Raw genomic sequence first — 20,498 nt, 5'->3', positions numbered from 1 at the left:
CCACACCTTGAGTGCTGCGTTCAGTTCTGGGCTCCTTAATTCAAGAAAGACATTAAGGTATTGGAATGAGTTCAAAGGGCAACAGAGCTGGTGAAGGATCTGGAGCACAAGTCCCACAAGTGGCTGAGGGAGCTGGGGTGTTTATCCTGGAGAAAAGGAGACTCAGGGGAGACCTCATCACTCTCTACAACTCCCTGACAGGAGGGTGTGGCCAGGTGGAGGTCGGGCTCCTCTCTCAGGTGACAATGATAGGACTAGAGGATAGTCTTAAGCTGCACCACGGGAGGTTTAGGTTGGACATTAGGAAAAATTTCTTCACAGAAGGGGTGACTAAACGTTGGAATGGGCTGTCCAGGGAGGTGGTGGAGTCACCATCGCTGGAGGTGTTTAAGACTGGACGTGACAGTGCCATGGTCTGGTTGACAAGGTGGTGTTCAGTCATAGGCTGGACTCAATGGCCTCAGAGGTCTTTTCCAGCCGAGTTGATTCTGTGATTCTATGTAAAGCCCTGCCCAGGGCAGGCAAGGCAGCGAAGCTGGCTCTCAGACAGGACACCCTCGCCTGGGATTAGATTTAAGAGCCCTAGCAGCCGTGAGGCGGGAAGCGCAACCCTCGCCGCCCCGTGGCACAGGGAAGCCCAGGATGGCTACCCCCGTCCTCATTCCTCGAGCTGCCTCTCGGGAGGCCGCCCCCGTCCCGCCGCCCGCTCGGGGCCGGCCCTGCCCCCGCCGGGCGGGCGGCGGAACGGAACATGGCGGGGCCCCTCCAGCCCGCGCTTCCCCGCCTTTCCCCGCGGCGGCGCGCATGCGCGGTGCGCGACGGCGAGGCCGTATCCCTCCGCGCGCCCCTTCTCCCTCGATGTGTGTGTTAATAAGGTAATTCCCGCGCCCATGGTAAGTGCCCGGAGCCCCTCCGGGCCGGCCCGGGCCGCCCCGCGCCGCCTCGCGCCCGCCCGCGCGCCCGCGGCCGCCCAGCGCCGCGCGGGGCCGCGCCACTCCCCTCCGCCCGCCGTGTCCCTCCGCCGGGCGCGGCGCGGACTCTCGTGTGGGGCTCTCGGCCTGCGGAGCCCCGACTCGGTGCGGCGGCGGCGGTGGCGGCCGGGTCGGCAGCACGGTAAGGGCCCGTCCCCGCGCCCCGTCTCTCCCTCACCCCCCCCGGGCCGGCCAAGCCTTTCCAGGTCAGTCTGCGCCTTTGTATAGGGCCCTGTTACCGGATGTGGAAGTTGATCTCTTCGCTGGTAAAAAATAATTCCACTTCCCCCGGAACCCGGCGCCGCGGCTCCCTCCGCAGCGCCCAGCCCAGCCAGGATTTCCTGTCGGGGAGAGCGGGCGGCCGGCCGGCCTTCCGGGGACCCCGCCGCGCGGGGGGCGCGGGCGGCGGGCAGGGCCGCGGCGGCGGCCTGGGCGGCCCGCGGGGCCGCGGCGAGCGCGGCGAGGGGCCCGGGGGCCGAGGGGCAGAGCGGGGCCCGGCTCGTCCCGCGGCTCTGCCCGCCGGGCAGCGCAGTGAGGGCCGCGTGGGGACGGCCCCGGGCCCCGCGGGGGGCGGGTGGTCGGTCCGTGCCCCGGCCCGGCGCCCCCGGGGCGGCGGAGCTGCGAGCCCAGGCTTGGCGCCAAAGGTGCTCTGGGGAGAGGCGGCTCGGGCGGGACGGCAGCGCTTCCCCGCCGCAGTGCCCCTCTCCCGGAGTCTGTAACTCGTGCTTTGGACTCTTAATAAAGCGTATGGTGGGAGTATAAACGTGGGATGAGGTGTTACAGTGTGGACTCTTTTTTTCCTATTCTCCCCGGTAGTCAAAGTAGTTTCCGTTGGTGGGGCACTGGTGAAGTCCCCTGTAGGAAGTCGGCTGCGCTTACAGTTCTTGAAGCATTTGTATGTTTTCCTGTAACCTGCTTACTAAGATAGCTTACGTTTAGTGGGAAATGCTGCATAGTAAAGTTAAATATAGAGTTGTGAATGCTTGCCCTGTAGTTCTTTAGCCTATTTGCTTTTAAGTTATTCATTACTTCTGAAGTATTACTGAGACTAAGCAGTTTGGTTGAGCTGTGTATGCCCACAAAAGTACTTGTAAGGGAACCTCAGTCTGCTGTGTGAGTGAGGTTAAGAGTGTATATGGCAGATCAGCACACACTACATAGAGATGCTTGTTCGTGACCCACTTTCTTTGCTGAAATCACTTTGTTTTCGAGTTGGGTTTTTTTTAGGCCTATGTGCTAGACAGAAACTGTCGAGGAAGAGTCCTTCTGATATAATGGATGCTGTAGTTGGAAGGTGGATGACTTTTATTTAACGGTATTTCAAGTTTCAATTAATCTGAGACATCCTCTTAAGGCTGTAGTACAATTCAAAGGCTAGATCACAAGCACTTAGATCCTTCGTGTTGATTGTAGCTGCTGTAAAGTAACCTTTTTGGTATCTAGTGCCAAACTTATTTGTGAAAGCTTTGTAGCTTGTTGGCAGTGCCAACACAAATCTTGGTGCCAATGGTTCGCCCTTGTTGCATAATAACACTCTTTAGGTGTTGCAGATAATGACCAAATCTGTGCTCTCCTTTGTAAGGAGACGACTTTCCTACCATCTGTATTATTTAAGGGACTTGCATTGTTGATGAAAGCTTATTTAAATCAATGTATGAACCTAATTGGAGGACAGACCTGCATTAGTAAGGGCTTGAATGTCTTCTCCACTACGCTATTCAACAATGTTTGCTTTTCTCAGATCAGGTATTTTTCATCTGGTGCATGTCTGACATGAAGGTCATGTTGCTGTTGGAACAAACTAGAGAGAAGTTAATTAAAAAGTCATAGGGGAGAGCTGAAAGCACTGGAATTAAAGCTGATTGCGACTGACATATTAGTGTAATTTTCACTATCATGATAGAAATGTGCATAGTCTAAGCCTATGATATTTATATTAAAATTTGAAGTATCACATGTGAAATTATTGTCAAAGTACATTTGATTCCCTCAGGAAACAATACATGAACTTTTTGAGCTTATCCCATTCAAGTTGCTGTAATCGCTGCTAATTGATGTGTACAGTAAAATCATGCCAGAGTGTTTAAGTGATGCTAACTAGTATATGCTGTGTTTCAAAATATTGTTGACCCTGGTATGGACAGGCACATAAAATTAGCTAGGAATGGCAATTCTGAGTTTCTGCTGTTAATGTGTGATGTTGGAATTAGTACGATGATGGCATTTCTGAAGGTCAGGTCTGGGGAAGCAGGTTAATTTTTGTAATAGGGGAAAGAAGGACATTCTGAAAGGGCATTCTTTTTCCAGATGTAATGGATGTGAGAGATGGTGAGTCTCCAGCAATTTTCCAAGTACACTTCTTCCATGTATCACTTCAGTAGGGAAACCTCTTTAATTAGCCTTTAATGGAACTTTGTCCTGGAGTTTTTAGGAATGATTGCAAATCCTTATTAGGCAGGTAGGTGGGTTGCATGGAGCAGTCCATGCTCCTCTAGTGGAAGGATGTCTCTTCCAGGAGTGTACTTAGTACAAACACTGGCGGTTGCAGGATCTCTGGGTCGGCAGATGTTTTGCAGCAGCTGTTTTGTGCCTGTTGATTTTGACCAGCTGATGCTCAGCACTCAGTGGTAGAAGAGGAACAAGGCTGGGTCCAGGATCCTTGTGGCAGGACACCAGTCTGAAAGATGCTGCAACATTTTAAGCCAAACTTAATTTTTCTTTGGATCGCAGACTTTGCTGCTCCGTTGTCTGTAGGCTGTGGTGTGGTAGCCCAGGTATCCCAAGCTGCATGTTTTTCAGCTCCACTTGCTCCCCATGGAGCCCATTTCACACACAGTTCCACCTAAACTCCTGCTGAGTGCTATTATATACCCCTCTGATATATCATCTTCAGAGTTTTATAGAATGTATAAAAACTTAGATCTAAGATGGATGCAAAAAAGTAGTATGATTTTCTATTGTACTGAAGTAAAATAGCAATAATACTTTGATATAAGTATTAATTACCAGTTACTTGTGGCATCTGGCTAATGATACTGTACAGAATGCATTGCAGTAGTGAAATGTGGAAGTTCAGGAGGTCCAAAGAAGTCCAAAGCCAGCAGAAGCTCTCCCCGATTTACTCAGTTGTAGACAAAACCCTCTGTTCACACAGTTGTGTAGGAGCTGTTAGAAGTCTGAAAACACAATCAGATTGCCATAAAAATAACTATAACAGTCTCAAAACTATTTCAGAGCCAGTGATGTTTTTATTCTCTGAAAGAGTCCTCATGTAAAGTGTTACACAGGTGTCGTGCTGGCCAAGCTAGATGGAAACAATACCGGAAAGAGAACCCTCTAAGACAGTTCAGTAGAGTTCATTGTAACACACTGTGGAGTAGCAGCAGAGTCCTGCTTTGAAATGGTAATCTCATTTCAATTTTAAATATCTAATTGTATTACATATATAAAACTTTGCTTGTGATAGTGTCACTGCACTATTGTAGTGTTACTAAATGATCTCACTACAGCAGCTGAAAAATTTTTCTGGAAAGGGAAATTCTCACACTGCAGACCCTTCTTGGTATGTTCCAGTCACAGCAGCTGGAGGAGTGTGGGGCATGTTACAGAGGGGTCTCTTGACCTCACAGTACTGGTCCTTGGAACAGTCTCCCAAATAGAAATGAGCTTTGGGCTGACTACTCCTGAGAAATTTTTTGAATGCATTGGTTAAAAGTGACTGAATGTGCATGAGTTTTGTTGGAAAGGCCTCTTCGTTTGCTGTTGTTAGTGCAATAGTGACATAATGGGATTTTTATTATTTTAGTTGAACAGTGTAATTTATCTTTCTTCCACTAGATGGCCCAAGCACGCTTCCAAATACCCCATGAGAACTGCAACTTAATTAATTTTTAAAATAAATTCGTGTGATTTTAACTGAAGTTAAAATTCTGCATCATGAAGCATATACAGACTTTGGTGATGCTTTGTGCTTGTTTAAAATACAAGCACTGTATATCAACGGAGAGAGCGTTGGTTAATGTAAGTAATACGTGGTAATGAAGGTTTATGTTTTTCCTTGATTAGAACATTTCTTATTGAGTGTAGTACAAGGCTGTTTATTTTTGCATTGAGATGAGAACTGGTGTACTGGCACTGACAGTGTGTTCAACGGTAATTGTTCAGAGAGGCTCTGAAACGGTGTTGATCTCGGGCTGCAGTTTGTCCCTGACATCTCCTGGGAGTGAGTTGCTGTATTTTGCAGGCCACCATAATTTTGGTTTTTTGGTGACTTGATTTTTGCTACATAGGGTTTTTGTAACAACTTTGCAGGTTGTTTCACTGGTGTACAGGTGTGGTCAGTGGGTTCTGAATAGGTGTGTTGTTAAATGTATGGACTGTAATTTAATGAATCTATTTTTGTTGTGTAATAGACATCAAGTATAAGCTTGTTATCATGACTGTCTTTTTGGTTAGTGGAGAAAGAAAGGTGTACACTGAAGGCAGCTCTTGCTGTGAGTGTGGTTGGACACTGGAATGAGGCTGAAGAAGTGGTGAGATGTTCATCCATAGAGAGACATTCAAAACGCAACAAAACCAAGCCTTGAGCCAGCTCAGGGTCCCCTCCAGCCTCAATTATTCTGCAATTCCAAAAGGAGATTTTATTAGTTGCTTTGCTCTACGGCTGTTTAAAACAAAATTAAATACATGGAAAAGGGATAGTTGCCTTTCTGAACTAGTTCATAACGTCAGTATTTTGCATTTAGTTCCAGCTTTCCTTTTGCTTCTGAGGACCTTGATGTGGTGGTATTAGACCAACAGAAAAAGTATGTGTGTCTGCATATGCTCTTTTCCTTCTTAAATTGCAATCCTCAATGGGGGGGGGAAAGAAACCATATAAAGGGAGTGCTATATTCCTTCATTTCACTGCTGCACTTGCCAAATGTCATCTCTGTCCTGTTATTAGTTTATATCGTTATTCCCAGTGTCTCTCTGTAACAGGGATGATAGATTGCCTCTTTTTCTTTTCCTCAGGATCTTTCCTAGATTTTCTCTTCTGCTCTTCAACAGCAGTTGTCCCTTCCTCTGCATCTGACTGTGATCCTATTTTTCATTCCTTTTCCCATTGTCAGTATTTGTCCTGTCCTGCAACCTTCCTATTTCTCTTCTCTTTTCTGACTGGAGACAAATCAACATGTCCATGTGTACTAAAAGGATGGACATAAATGGAGTATTTTGGTGAAAGGGATGGTGCTGCCTGCAGTCAGTTCTATAGACAAAGAGGTATAATCTGCTCTGATTCATGGCCCTACTGATACATGGTGAAGTTCTCCATTTGCAGTATTTTGGTCTTCCTTTCTAATTTTTTCCAAAGTCCATAGCTTTCAGTTTATTGAGCAAGGGACCACACAGAGTTTGCCAGTTGAGCCAGAGAAGTTTTTAAATACATTGTTTTTGTGATATATGTGTATGTTTAAGAGGATTTCTTTCCAGAGGTGATATATTCTACCTTTGTGTAGGAAATTGGCTGCGTGGCCTTCAACTGCTGTTATGAGTAAAACAGACTTTACTTTGCATGTGACTGGAAACTAAACTGATGAAAGCAATTCCCTTCTTAGCAACCTGGTAGTGGAAAACATAGCTATAGGACTAAAATGTTAATGATATATCTTGGTTAGCAGCATGTGTTAAGGTTTAGTTCAGATTTTTTTTACTGAACAAATTTAATAGCGAGTATGAAATAGAGTGGGTTTAAAAATGTGTATTTCTAGGAAATCTTTGATGTAACAGAAAGAGATAGGTGTCATTTGTCTACCTGTATTTTGGCATGCTCTGTATTATATGGAACTTGGCTGTAAGAGGATGTTATCTAATCACGATGGGAGGGTTTTTCAGCTGGTATCTGAGTCATGTCTCAAAACTTTGCTTGGTAACTACAGACAGTTGAAGCAGGTAGTGGTATTTGTTTTCAGTCAAACACTTCATACATCTGGTGTATGTATGTATGTATGTAGTACAATAATATGCTTGTTGTGTTGTTTTGCAACCGGGAATACAGAAATTATACTTTAGGGTGAACAAAAATAGTGATGGACGAGATGTCAGGAAGGTGTTGTGTTTCATATCTATCTCAATGCGTTTACATAGTGGTACCTCTTAAATGCGTGTGGGCATTTTGGGTGAGCGGATGCAGTGCCTCTGGGTATGTGACATGGCAGCCACGATGTTGTAGTACCCTTTGAAAGCTGGACAAAGCTGCAGAAGGTTGCAGAATCAGGTGAGAGCTTCTAAACCACCTTCTGCTATAAGAAATGTGCATCCAGTTCAGTTTAAAATTTAACTTCACAGCTGCTGTGGTTACAGCATTGTAATACTGAAATCTCCACCCCAGTATCAGTTCTGTTTGGCTGGCAAAAGTAATTCTAAAATCAAGCTGCTTATTGTGATCAACAAAGCTCGTTCCCATGGCTGGAATGCCAGCTCCAATTTTTTAACTTTTCAGAGTAGTTCAGAAATAATAATTGAAAAAAAGAGCAGCATATATGCACTTAAAATAGTATTAATATTTCTGTTTTGCCTTTATATTCCTGTATGTCCCTCACTAGATGTCACTAGTAGATTTGGGAAAGAAACTTTTAGAAGCTGCACGAGCAGGTCAAGATGACGAAGTTCGCATTTTGATGGCAAATGGAGCACCTTTTACCACAGACTGGGTAATGAAAACTTTTGCAGTGTTTGGTAGATCATCTTACTTTTCTCACGTGAAGAAGAAAATAGTATTGTTACTATTATGCATTTATATTGCAATTCTTCTTGGAATTCTGCAGTCACATCATCTAATGTCTAATTTGAAATTAAAATTGCCTGTTTCTTCATATAACCTCCTACTGATTTTAGTAACAGACTGTGAATGAGCTCATTCTGGTGACTTTTAAGATGAACTTTGGAGTTGTTAATGGGAGAAAGCAATAATCATCATCCTAGTTATTGTGTTTATGCATTTAGTATAGTAAGAGGTCTGAATTATGAAAGCAGTCCCAACTGCCTAATGTGTGCAGCTGAGAGTTCCCTGATACAGGGGCTCTGAGTTGTCTTTCAGAGGTGCATATTTTTGAATAGGTTATATAGAGAGGTCAGGTACCTAAAATTCCCAGGGTATTTATAAGCTCTTAAGAGCCTTAATCTGCTTAGTGACCTAACTTTCAAATTAACTCTGTTTTGAGGAGGAGATTGGACTTAAGTGACTTCCGAAGGTCCCTTCCAATGTTGATATGGTGTGACCAACCTTAAAAATGGGGTTAGGCCCCTTGAAATGTTACACTTCATAAAGACAGAAAAATCACAGAAAAAAGGAAACAACAACAAACTTTCCCTACTCCTCTTCATATTCTGTAAAAGCCCCAACTGCTCCTTTCCTTGAGACTGCAAGGGAGAATGATTTTTAAGTGCTGGCTTGACACCTGGGTTTGATAGCTCCAGAATAAGAAGAAATACTTCATACTGGCATCTGTTAAAACTCCACATTTTCTGTTACATTCCAGCTGGGAACATCTCCACTTCATTTAGCAGCACAGTATGGACACTACTCAACCACGGAGGTGTTGCTGCGAGCAGGTGTAAGTCGGGATGCCAGAACCAAAGTGGACAGAACTCCATTACATATGGCAGCATCAGAAGGCCATGCCAGCATAGTAGAAGTCTTACTTAAGGTGAGCACTGCTGAAACAAGTCTGAGATGGGAATATTGCAATGGTTTACAATCAGATATTTGCAATTTTCTTTTAGTCATGAAACTAAGATTGAAATTACATCGACAGTTGTACTGTGTGCATTGGGAGCTTTGTTTTCCTGTTAAACTGTAATTTATTTTAGCATTAAAGTCATCAGGATTTCAGGTGAATTATTCACTGCTATTTCAAAATAAGTCTACTCCCTAATTTGACATTGTGTTTAGTAAGAGATTTTAGAACTGAGATATGCTTTAGGAACTCTTTAATCCTTTGAAGTAAATACTTCATTTGGTAGTTAGATTGAAGTACTTTTAATGAACTTGTAAATGTAAGATATCAAGGCATTCCTGGTGGAGAAAGACAATTTTGGGCTCCATTCTGGTCAGATACTTCTAATGACATAGTTTATGCAATGATCTTGTTTGTAGCATGGTGCTGATGTCAATGCCAAGGACATGCTCAAAATGACTGCACTTCACTGGGCCGCTGAGCATCACCACCAAGAAGTTGTAGAACTCTTGATAAAGTATGGAGCAGATGTTCATGCTCAGAGTAAATTTTGCAAAACAGCATTAGATATTGCAGTAGACAACGGGAACGAAGACATTGCAGAAATATTACAGGTAACTTTTGATTCCTGTACTTGATTACACGTCATAAACTAAGCTTTTAATATAGCAGTTGTGACACTATATAATGACTGATAATGCCAAACTCCAGTCTAGTTGACTACATGGAGATGAGATTAATGTTAGTAAACATTGCTTGGCTGAAGAACATTTTCATCACCTACAAAATCAAGGATATGTATCCTTTATTTTCTTAAATTTCAGTGTTGTAATACACAGAACAAGGTGGACTCTTCACAACTGAGGTGTAAAAAATTAACTCCCTACTCTGACAGTATGTTTTGACTATACCCTGGTGTTCAGTTAGCTTCCTATATGGATATTAATCTCCTAACAATTGGAGATCAAGACAGGAGAGAAGAGATGACAATTTTTCCAGAAGCAGAAAAGCTAGGATTGAATTGTTGGAGAAGTGATTGTGATCAGGATTGTAATAGATACTTCTATGGAAATGTGTGCTCACTGTTCAATACTACTGTTAAAGGCAAAATAAGTGATAAGCATTATTGAGAAAATAATAGAAAGCAGATGAAAAATACCATTATGCCACTGTATAAATCTGTTGCTTCCCTGCATCTTGAATTGTCTGAACTTCTGATCTGTCCCTTCAGCCTGCTCTTCATTGCAGAAAGGGTAAAGAGAAGTTAATAATAATTCAAAGAAAAACAAAAAGGACGCTGCCATGTACATTTCATAGCAATTGCTGAGCTGTCAGAGCAGATTTTCATGGCCTGTGTCTGCCCCAGCAGTCTTGGTTCTTCAGGCTTCTGGTTTAGATATGTGAGCTTGTGTATCTGCAAAAGGGCCTTGTCTTTATGTGGTCCTCTTTATTTAGAGTAAATGGTAGGGAGAAGTAGTGGTGTGTTGTTACACTTTTTGTCTTTAGATTTCTGCCAAAAAACCCCCGTTTATGTACTTGGAGACGTGACATGATGTGTGTGTATTGCATGAGTATAATGAGAGAGATCCTCCCTGTTTGTGTGGAATGGCAGTAATTGTAGCTCTTACACAAGGTAAATGACTGCTTTTTTATACCTGCAGTTGGAATGATGTGATTGCCTTTGTGTCCTAGATTGCAATGCAGAACCAAATCAACACAAACCCAGAGAGTCCGGACACTGTGACGATACACGCAGCAACACCACAGTTCATCATTGGACCTGGAGGGGTGGTGAACCTAACAGGTCTGGTATCTTCTGCAAATACATCCAATGGAACAGGTATTCAGATGCCTCTAGGATAGCCACTAGGGTTTTATGCTTTGATTTTCACACTTAGTGAAAAGCTTTGAGGAAAAACAGTGGTAAGAATAGTTACCATGTTCCTCTTCAGTGTTTTTTATGTGTTGTAAATACATATGTGCCTAAAACAGCAATCTTCACAGAGCTAAATTATCAGAAGTTGTACTTGCCTAACAAACAGCTTCAGAATAGCACCTAGGTTCAGCAGAGTGCTGCTGAAAATTGAGTGTGTGTTAGAAGCTTCAGTGCAATAATAATAGAAAAAGAGACTTTAGTGGTTTTAAATTTATCAGCTAACTGTTTTTCATTCTACTAGATGAAACAGGAGTGTCTGCTGTACAGTTTGGAAATTCATCAACATCAGTATTAGCTACGTTGGCAGCTTTAGCAGAAGCATCAGCTCCCCTGTCTAATTCTTCGGAAACACCAGGTTAGAAAGCATTTAACCTAATTTAATAATTAAAAGTACATAAAATTCAACTTTCCTGTGGCACACAAAGTGGTGTGGTAAATAGTGCTTATATGGATATAGGTACAAGAAGAGAGCAAGGAATGAATAATGACCATATTTATGGGGCTGTTTTTCTTTTATATAGAGTAGCTTCACTTTAGACAAAATCTCCACTTTTCCTTCAAGGTTTGAAGAAGTCCTTGCAATGTTTCCTTCCAGAACTAAAACCCCAATATTGAATTTGAAACAGAAAAAGATCAGAGCTGTTTGCCACAGCACCTAGTATTGGCACTTGCAGCTGGGAATTTTCTGTGACAGTGGTCTTTCTTACTGCTGAGCCTGTGCTTGGAAGCCAAATCAAGTTCAGTACACCATCACTTATTCATGTGGGACTTGCTGTTTTGGTTTACTGAATAAACACTCTGTGAATGTTTAAGCAGTGCTATAGGACAGTGATCTCTGAACATAAAGATCTTCAGAAGACAGTGACTGCAGTCATTATTTAAACTACAGAGTGATTTTTCTGTGTATGTTATATTGTAATTAATTTAAAAGATGAAAGCTTCAGGGTTTTATCTGCCTTCTCTCATCTTGAACCTCACAACACAGGTCTATAGGGTTTTAATTTCATCTTGGTAGATAGAAAGCACTCTATTGTCTGTTATTTTAATCAAAGGCTTTGCTTTTACCCTGACAAATTGAAAATAAAATACAGAGTTAGTGTGCTTGAATTTCTTTGATTGTGTTACTAGTGATCTTGCTCTTTGTCTCAGTATCTTGTTGTTTTAAAAAATAAGAGTGGTAGCACAAGACCTGAGTTGCAGCATATAGTGCAAGCTGTGGCATATGAAGTTATATACATAAAATGTTTGTTTTACTTTTTAAGCTTAATCTTTCTTTTTCAAATCTGTAAAAATGTCAGCTTTAGTCTTGTTTCATACTTTATATAATAAAGTTGTGGGTGTGTTTGAAGTACTGATGCAGTACAGACAAAGCTCTGAGATTCTGTAGAGGTCCTTCAGTTTTTTACCATCTTAAAAACCGTTGTGTTAAGCAGAGAAATCTGGGCTGGGTCCTGATGTATGGGTGGCAAGGCATTGGTTGAGAAGTAGTTTCAAGGTAGTATTTCAGGTTTAATTTTTTTTTAATTCCTCTATTAGTGTAACTTAGTCCAGCTTATTTATTTATAAGTAAAAGTTATTTGTGTTCTTAAAAGTAGCTCTTCTTGCTGCCATGTTAATACGGAACCCAAAGCATCAATTTTGAGTGGGGTATATCTATTAGCAAAATGCAAAAAAAAAATTATTATATTGAGCAAGGTAGACTAGGACAGTGTTGCATGTATTTTTCATAATGTGAGTGCTTTATGTTGGTCTGGTGAAAGATTTCTATTAAAATTTAATACACAGTAATGTATTAATTGAGGGAGGGTCAAATTTAAAAAGTTCTGGAAGAAATTTTTTCTCAGTTGTACCAAAATGCATTTGAAATTACAAAGTTTAATTTATAAACTGACTTAATTTCTTCCCTAATCTGTTGATAGTTGTGGCCACAGAAGAAGTTGTGACTGCAGAATCTGTGGATGGGGCCATTCAGCAAGTTGTCAGTTCTGGAGGTCAGCAGGTTATTACTATAGTTACAGATGGCATTCAGCTGGGTAACCTGCATTCCATTCCAACCAGTGGAATAGGGCAACCCATCATTGTGACCATGCCAGATGGACAGCAAGGTGAGTTCAGACTTGTATGATTCCAGATTGAGGAACAGATTGATTCCAGTTTTAGTTACAGTAATAATAACGACTTGTTAGGTGCAAATAGCTTGGACAATTTTGTGTACATTGAAGAATTCTTATACTACAGAAGACTCAGACGTGAGCTACTGCAGTTCAGTGGGTTAACACATGTCAGCTGAGTCTCTGCATTAGAAGAGAGAATGGAAGAATTACTAAACTGTATGGAGGAGAAATGGGACATTTAAGGAAAAAGTGATAACTCCTTGCTTTGCCTTCAATAAGTTTGATTCTTGCAAACTTGTTACGAAAACTAGAAGGTGGAGTAAAATGAAGCCTTCTTCCAATACTTATGCTGTTGCCTTGCCGGAAATACAGTGGGGAGGTGAGGCTTGGATTTAGAAATCTGATGCATGAAGCAAGCTGTGCAAGTCCCATGGAGTGTGTTCTTAACAGGACAAATGTCAAGTTTTAGAGCAGCAGTGACAGAACCAGTGAAGCCAGGGTGACACAAATGTTCCTGTTGGGCCATATGTACTTTGTAGAAGCTGTTAGTGTGATAAGTGCTATTTTGAATGTGTATGTTTTGGGTGATTTCTTTTAAGGATGCTCTGTCACCACTACTTAGATAAAAATGTCTCCTCTGGTTTCTTCATAAGAACTGCCAATGTGAAGCTTGGAGAGTTGTACACTGGAGACTGTAGATCTCAGTAATGAGGAATTTTAAAATTCTTTAGTAGTGTACAAGCAGCTAAAATTTTAGTAAATTTTCACCATACTGACTTTATAATGCACTTTATTATATAACTGTGTTTTCAGAAGGAAATGTCTCTGCGTTTTGTTGCTGTTATAAAAATTACTTAAGTAATATGAGTTTTATATAGTGCAAATATTGTTTGAAATAAATATGTTTACACGTACAAATATGTCTTCAGTATTAACAGTCCCAGCAACAGACATTGCTGAAGAAACTGTGATAAGTGAAGAACCGCCAGTGAAGAGACAGTGCATTGAGATTGTTGAAAATCGTGTGGAGTCTGCAGAAATAGAAGTAAGGAGTATATTACATGATCTGTGTTAAACAGTGTTCAGCACTGAGTATCTGGTTGTGGTTCAGCTTAATTTCTGTGTTACCACAGAACGAAATGTGTGAAACAATAACTTGTTCAGTCTCTCCTGTTACTGAAAGTTGTCTTTTACAAAGTTGTAAAAAAAAAACAGGAGGGCTGTTTGCTTCATCCTGTGGTCATGCATGTAGAAGTGACACTTGTTTAAGTATGTGATAATGTAATTTTTTTTGTTTTTACTCTACGGTCACTGACTAGTTTTTAAATTTGGGCACCGATATATTATCGAGTGACTTGACTCTTTCCGCTGGGGATGAATGAGAGAACTGTATCCTCATCTTTCTGTTACAGCCACATGCTTGTCCTGATTGTGAGATCATATTTTTAGCAATGTTTCCTTTCCATTCATGATATCTAGATAACTGTTGATGGAAATGTGAAACAGTAAGATTCTGTGTTTGTCTATTTTTATCTGTATGTCATCCCCTGCCTTTTTTTTTAATTGCGAAGCAATTTACTGTTACACAACTTCGCACTATCCTTTTTTTTTTTAAACTATAGTGCAAAAGACCTACAACTGTGGAGAGTGCTTTTCTTTTTATATGACAAATAGCTGTAGCCGTTCAGTTTAAAAATGTAGCTTTTTTTATATTAGACACAATAGGTCAACCATCTCATTCCTTCTCCTGTTACTTCTAACTGTGCTGACCAGTTTTGGTCAAAACGTTATGAAAATTGCTGTCTGCTTTGACTAGACTGTAAGTTCTCATTTTGTCAGCTCCATGATATTTCGTTTATCTAACATTGTAGTCTCCAACTTCTGTTCATATTATCAAATTGTGCCTAATTGAATACTTTTTGTTGTACAGTGTGTACTATATGTTATCCATATCTAATAACAATAATTACCATCTCTCATCTCTTGCTTTCCCTGTCCCTAAGTTGTCTCATCAAATACTTTTGTCCTCTGCAGCTTTGTGGTCATTACAGATTATCCTGACAGTTGAAATTTTCTTGCTGCATTTTTTAAAGTGTATGACTGTTACAATAAAAGCATTTTTTTGCTCACACTTTTAAAAATCTGCCTGAATTATTCGTAAAGGAAATTATGTTTCCTTAAGTATTTTAATAATTCTGTTAGGCTAATTTAAAAAAATACAGATTAGTTAAGGAATAAATTGATCTGTTCCTGATTAGAGATAGTTGGTATAACACTACCAATAATTCTTTTAAGGGGATTACCAGTTGCAATTTTGTATGTTGAACACATTTCTCAAATATAAAAAGAAGTTGCTTTAAATGAGTTATTTTGCCTGTTACTTTTAAGTGCAGGTTTTGATGACTGATCTTTCCCTGCCTGTACAACTGGAATTGCAGATCTCTGCCTCTGTGTGGAGGACAGTTAACTTTAGGGACCTTATCGTGGTTCACAGGGGTATGGTGCTACCTTGCTTTGGTAGCAGTGACATTAAAGAAGTGCACGTGAAGTCATTTCACTTCAAATTTCTTTGTCACAGGCAGTGGTAGATACTTGAATTTGGAGAGAGTGGGCCCCCTCTCCTCATTAAATTATTTTTAAAATATTTTAAAATATAGAAATAAAGAAAACCTTAATTATTTGGTTTCTTTGCCTCACACTGATTCATTCCTTTATTTCATTATAAAGAGTTAATTCAAGGCTGAATCCTTTCTTCAGCTGTTTTAAATTCATAGTGTGTGAACAGTTAACTGTAGTTTCAAAGTTTCTGTAAGTTGAAAATCCTCCCATTCATGTGAAGTAACAAATTTTCCTGTGAAAGTATTGTGAAATGACTAAAGCGGTAGTGGTGTTTTTAAATTCTCTTTTCTGGCTCTGTTAAGTTCAAACATTTTGGCTCATTTTGAAGAGTGACAGTTTTCCTAAGCAGTTGGATATTTTAAACATGGGATGGCAGCAAAAAAACCCTGTCACACAGATACTCTGTTTTTCATTTCATGCATAATTCATTAATGTACAGTGATTTTTATTTTCATTCTTTAATTTGACTGTTTTTCACATGATGTATGTTTGAAAGGTGACACACACGCATTAGAACCAGGACAATAATTTCATTAGACTAAAAAATAATCATAAACTAATTCTCCTAGTGAATTCATGTCCCTGTTTTTTTCTGTTGTTCAAAAGAGTGGTTTGGTTATTTTAGTTATGGGCTTTCCTGTTGTCAATATTTAGACTGTTAAGAAAAGTTACATGTAATGAAGAAAATTCCCAGATAAAATGGAAGATTGCTTAAGGGCACTGAGGATCCTCTAATTTGATTTTTACCTGGCTAGGTGTTTATATGATACTAAAGGACTTCAGATCTTTAGAAAGCTTTCAGTTGTGTTCTAAAGAATGTCCCAAGAACACTGTCTGGGTTTGATTAAACTAACATCAGATACAGTCCTCCCTATTCTAGATGTCAAAGTTAAGGAACCACTTTTCACTGAGTTCACTGTAGATAATTGCTCCCCTGCAAGCATTGAGTTCTTTCCACTGCCATCACACAATATACTTGGCCTCAGTTCCTTAACTCATTCTGTTTGTGTTGGGACAGTCTAAAAGGTACTTGTGTTAGCTGCTGGACTAATCTACGTGCTTTGAATTGCTAGTCTGCCTAGCAGATACTGGTTTTATCTTGGCCTTGCCCTTTGAGACTGGGGTTTTTCCTTTTTTTCTTATCCCGTCCTTAATATGCTATACTGCTTGTGGGTACACAGCTCTAGTTCTCTCTTCTGTGGGAAATACTCTTAAGATGTGGTCTGAGAACCTCTCCACCCCCAAATGTTTGCAGGGTGCACACACTCCATAGCAGTGATGGCCTCTTGCTGTTTGTAATGCACCGCAGAACTACTGGCTGCTGAGCTACCAATGGTTCTTATTCTACTGCAGCCCACTAGATAGAGCAGCTTTGCTTCGTGGCAGTATTAGGTTTCTGATGGTTTTTATAAGACAAATTCATGGGATAGATAATGCCCAGCTCAGTATATCCCAGCCCTCCAAAGGCTGCTTTCCACATGTAGCAGGATCAGCTATTTTGACTGCTTCTTTGACAATTGTCTTGTAGCTTTTTGCACCAACACTCTGTTCCACGTGGCTGTTTTATGTAAGCTGTTGGCTCCCCTCATACTACAGAGATAATTTACAGCAGTAGCAGTGTATTTTGCTTGGACTGGTGCTGGAACATCGTTGGTGTGTTTCAGATCCTCTGAGGTGTAGGCTCTGCTGTTCATGTGGCATCTGTCAGTCTGGTTGCTACATGGATTGACTGCTCATAGAGTTGCTTAAAAAGCAAAATGCAAATTTTCAGAGGTGGAAGCTGAACTTCCTTTTCAAATAAAGTAAGCAAGATCAGATGAGCTCTCATTTGATTAGCGTATGCTTCAAACAAAGCAAACCCCAGCTTGCTGCCTTCAGCTCTTAAAGCCCTATGGAAAAAGAAGTTGCACTTACTGTTCTGTATTCTAGCCAGCCTTTATAACCTATTAATAACATCTCTCCTTCACCTGTTGTTTTTGCTGTACAGGTGCTGCTGTTAGGAATGATCTGATCACCTGTGTCATTGTATTTCAGCACATTCAGCACAGCATGTGACTGCTAAATGTGACTGTGACAAGTACTGAGAACAGTAGTGAGTTGAAGGGAGGCAGAGTATTTTGTATTTTTCTGACCATGAAAATATGTGAGTGCATCAGAGATGAAGAATAGGGAGTGGGGGAGGCAAAACTTCTAACAACTGTTTGAGGTATTAAATGGGAATGTGGTACTGAACTGCTGGGATGGGAATAAGCTGAAAAGGCAACTTATTTTCACTGGGCCTCAGTTTTTTGATAAGTTTTGTTTTTCTGGGAGATGGCTTGCTTTTCTGACAGCCTTCCTTCCTGCTCCTGTTTAACGACTACAGTGGAAAGAATGATTTTAAATCTAATACTACCTTACTCATAAAGTATGATGCACTTTAATGAAATTGTATTTGGTTGAAGATCAAAACAAAACTATTTCCCAAGCAAATTGCTTTTTCAATTGGGCTCAGTGCAGCATCAGACAAAATGACAGTACATACATCACTGGAGATGGAAATGCATTCTCCTTAGTTCCTAAGGCAGCTTCAGAGGAAGTGGCATTTCCCATATGATTTTGCTTGGAAACCATTTTATACCCATTCCCAACAAACTTGTATACAGAACTTCTGCAATTACTTCAGTAAGGATTTTTTCAGTTGCTGCTTTTGAATTGAAAAACCTTATCTGGCTAAATGCCTGTTAATTCATAAAGATGTGATATCCTTGGGGATGTAATCATAACTCTGAATTGCATTGAATCAATCACTGTTTATAGAGACCAGTGAGATGTGTAGTTTGGTCAGTGGGCAGCTGACACTCTCCAGCACAAAGAGCTGTTAGGTAGCAGTTTTTCATTATATTATCTGATTAGAAATAAAACAGCAAGGGACAATCCTGTTAGATTGGATTCCAATTTTTAAAAGTAACAAAGGGAATTGAATCATTGGAGAAATATTAATATATTATGTGAATATTTAATCACCATGCTTCCACTTTTTTTATTTAGCTCTTTTTTGATGAAGACTTGAGTGGGACCTTTGCAGCTCAGTACTCAGGTTTACTGTATCCACAGCTGAAGCCTTGTTGTGGGAAGTTGTCTGGTGTTATAATTCATGTCTGATTTGCACAGCAGCATTCATACAGGTCTGCCTGAGTAAGAACTGAACAGTTCCTACATGATACCCTAACACTTGAGCTGCATGTAAAGGAAAAGTATTTGCCTTTTTAACTTGTATGTGATACTTATTTGACAAAGTATTGCTGGTTCTGTTTCTAATAGGAAAGAGAAACTCTTCAGAAACAGCTGGATGAGGCAAACAGAGAAGCACAAAAATACCGTCAGCAGCTTCTAAAGAAGGAACAAGAAGCAGAGGCCTATCGGCAGAAGTTAGAGGCAATGAACCGCCTCCAGACTAATAAAGAAGCTGTTTAATAAAAAATGAACACACTGCAAAGCCTGTTACTTTCAAAAACCTGCAGTACAATCTTGAACTGTACATGATATAGGTACAGACATGGGATTTCATGATAGAGAAGATGCTACAAGTTGATAACTGGACTTAAGCCGTGAGCTCTGATTAATTTCTTGTAACATAAAAACTCTGAATTTAGAAATTGTGAAAAGTATTTAAAATTAAATACTGTAAATAGTTGGTTTTTTTACAGTTTCAAAATAAGTTGATAAATCTTTTTGAAGGGATCCAGAAACATGAAAAGCCAATGTTTTTGTGAAATTTTTGATTTTAGTATGAATCTACTTCTGAAAAACAGAACAGTTTTAAGGGTGATGTTGATTTAAGCTTGAAAATTGATTATGTGACAAAATTAATTAACAGTTATTTCTACATGATAACAACTCAAACAACTTCTCTGAATAAGACATTTCCAGGTGGAAATCTTTGTACAGCTTTAAGTAGTTGTCTCAGATTCTCTGAAAACCATTTTTGGGTTTTTTTTATTTTAGGTGGTGAAATTTTTATATTTAATTTCAGATATATCCAAGTAGATTTACATGTATATGAAGCTAATATTTTTTAAACTTTTCAGTTTGTACATATGCTGCATGTTTTTATAATTTCTACACATACATCTTGCATAGGTATTTTTCAGCAAAGATGAGAAAAATTATGAGAAAAATGTTTAGCCTATAGGTCATTTGAAGTAAGCTAGCAGCCAGTTTTATCGTGGATGGTATATTTCTTGGAAGAATGTAATTTGTAATTAAGAAGAACAAAAAAGAATCTTAATTTACATATTAAGAGGCAAAATTTGGTAGTGGAGGCATTGAAACTTCACTTTGTGTGTCTTACAATTTTCCTGTACAAACATTTTAAAGTTCAGTAATGAATAGAAAAGAATGTCTCCACTGGAACACAAATAGTAGTTATTTTAGAATATTCCTATTGATCTCTCTTCCCCAATAGCCTTGAAATTACTTCAGTGATACATTTTTTTCTGAACAGACTTTTGCATTTTAATTATGCAATTGGACAAGTAATTTTTTTATGTTGTAGTGATGCTTTTCCTACCCAGCATCATTGTTCCTCACTGTGATACTGTGTTTGTGTGTGTCTGTGCAGTGATCTATTATGCTTAAAATTTATATGGCACGTTACATCTTCAGCGCATTGTAAAATCTTTTAAAGAACCCTTTCCTATACTACTTGAGGCAGGTAAGTGTTATTGTCTCAATTTTATAACTGGTATAAATGCAACACAAGGGAGTGGTAAATGACTGGCTTAACACCACATGAACCTGTGGTCACCTGGGAATGGATCTCAGGAGTTCCTGGCTTCTAGTTCTGTGCTTAGACTGAGCTGCCTTAAGACTGTTCAGTGCTGTGTTACATTAAATTTTGAACTACTGTGCAGGTTCGTTTTTTGTAAGATAAAATTCTTTGTGCTTTGCTTTGTTGTTCCATGTTCACTGCTTTTATGGAATTGTTTATATAAACTTAAGCAAAAAGTCTGGTTTATCTATACTGTACACGGAAGAATTACCCTTAAAACTGTACTCTGGCCTACTTTTTCTATTTTACAATTAAATATCTTTTCCACATATATATAGTGTAGAATCAATTCCATTTCAGTTGTTTTGTGTATGCATTAGAAGGTCA

The 20,498-nt window shown here is 40.0% G+C and overlaps 1 protein-coding gene across 7 annotated transcripts; it reads left to right on the top strand.

The window, feature by feature from the left end:
* The first annotated feature begins 786 nt into the window (after positions 1-786).
* GABPB1 (GA binding protein transcription factor beta subunit 1) lies at positions 787-20,442 on the top strand. 7 transcript variants are annotated; one of them, XM_017804986.1, is made up of 9 exons: positions 787-875; positions 7,556-7,663; positions 8,492-8,659; positions 9,109-9,303; positions 10,382-10,529; positions 10,867-10,980; positions 12,545-12,730; positions 13,669-13,784; positions 18,662-20,442. In XM_017804986.1, exons 2-9 carry the CDS (start codon positions 7,556-7,558, stop codon positions 18,812-18,814), a joined length of 1,188 nt encoding a protein of 395 aa, XP_017660475.1. In that variant the 5' UTR covers positions 787-875; the 3' UTR covers positions 18,815-20,442. The 7 variants fall into 7 exon arrangements, with proteins under 7 accessions (XP_017660475.1, XP_017660477.1, XP_017660474.1 ...); XM_017804988.1 differs by lacking the exon at positions 787-875 and adding an exon at positions 1,010-1,113 and having other exon boundaries at positions 10,382-10,493; XM_017804985.1 differs by lacking the exon at positions 787-875 and adding an exon at positions 1,010-1,113.
* The last annotated feature ends 56 nt before the right edge of the window (positions 20,443-20,498 follow it).

Source organism: Lepidothrix coronata, unplaced genomic scaffold, assembly GCF_001604755.1.
Source record: "Lepidothrix coronata isolate B3197 unplaced genomic scaffold, Lepidothrix_coronata-1.0 Scaffold11, whole genome shotgun sequence".
NCBI classification, from domain to species: Eukaryota; Metazoa; Chordata; class Aves; order Passeriformes; family Pipridae; genus Lepidothrix; species Lepidothrix coronata.
This window is presented reverse-complemented; position numbering and strand designations above follow the sequence as displayed.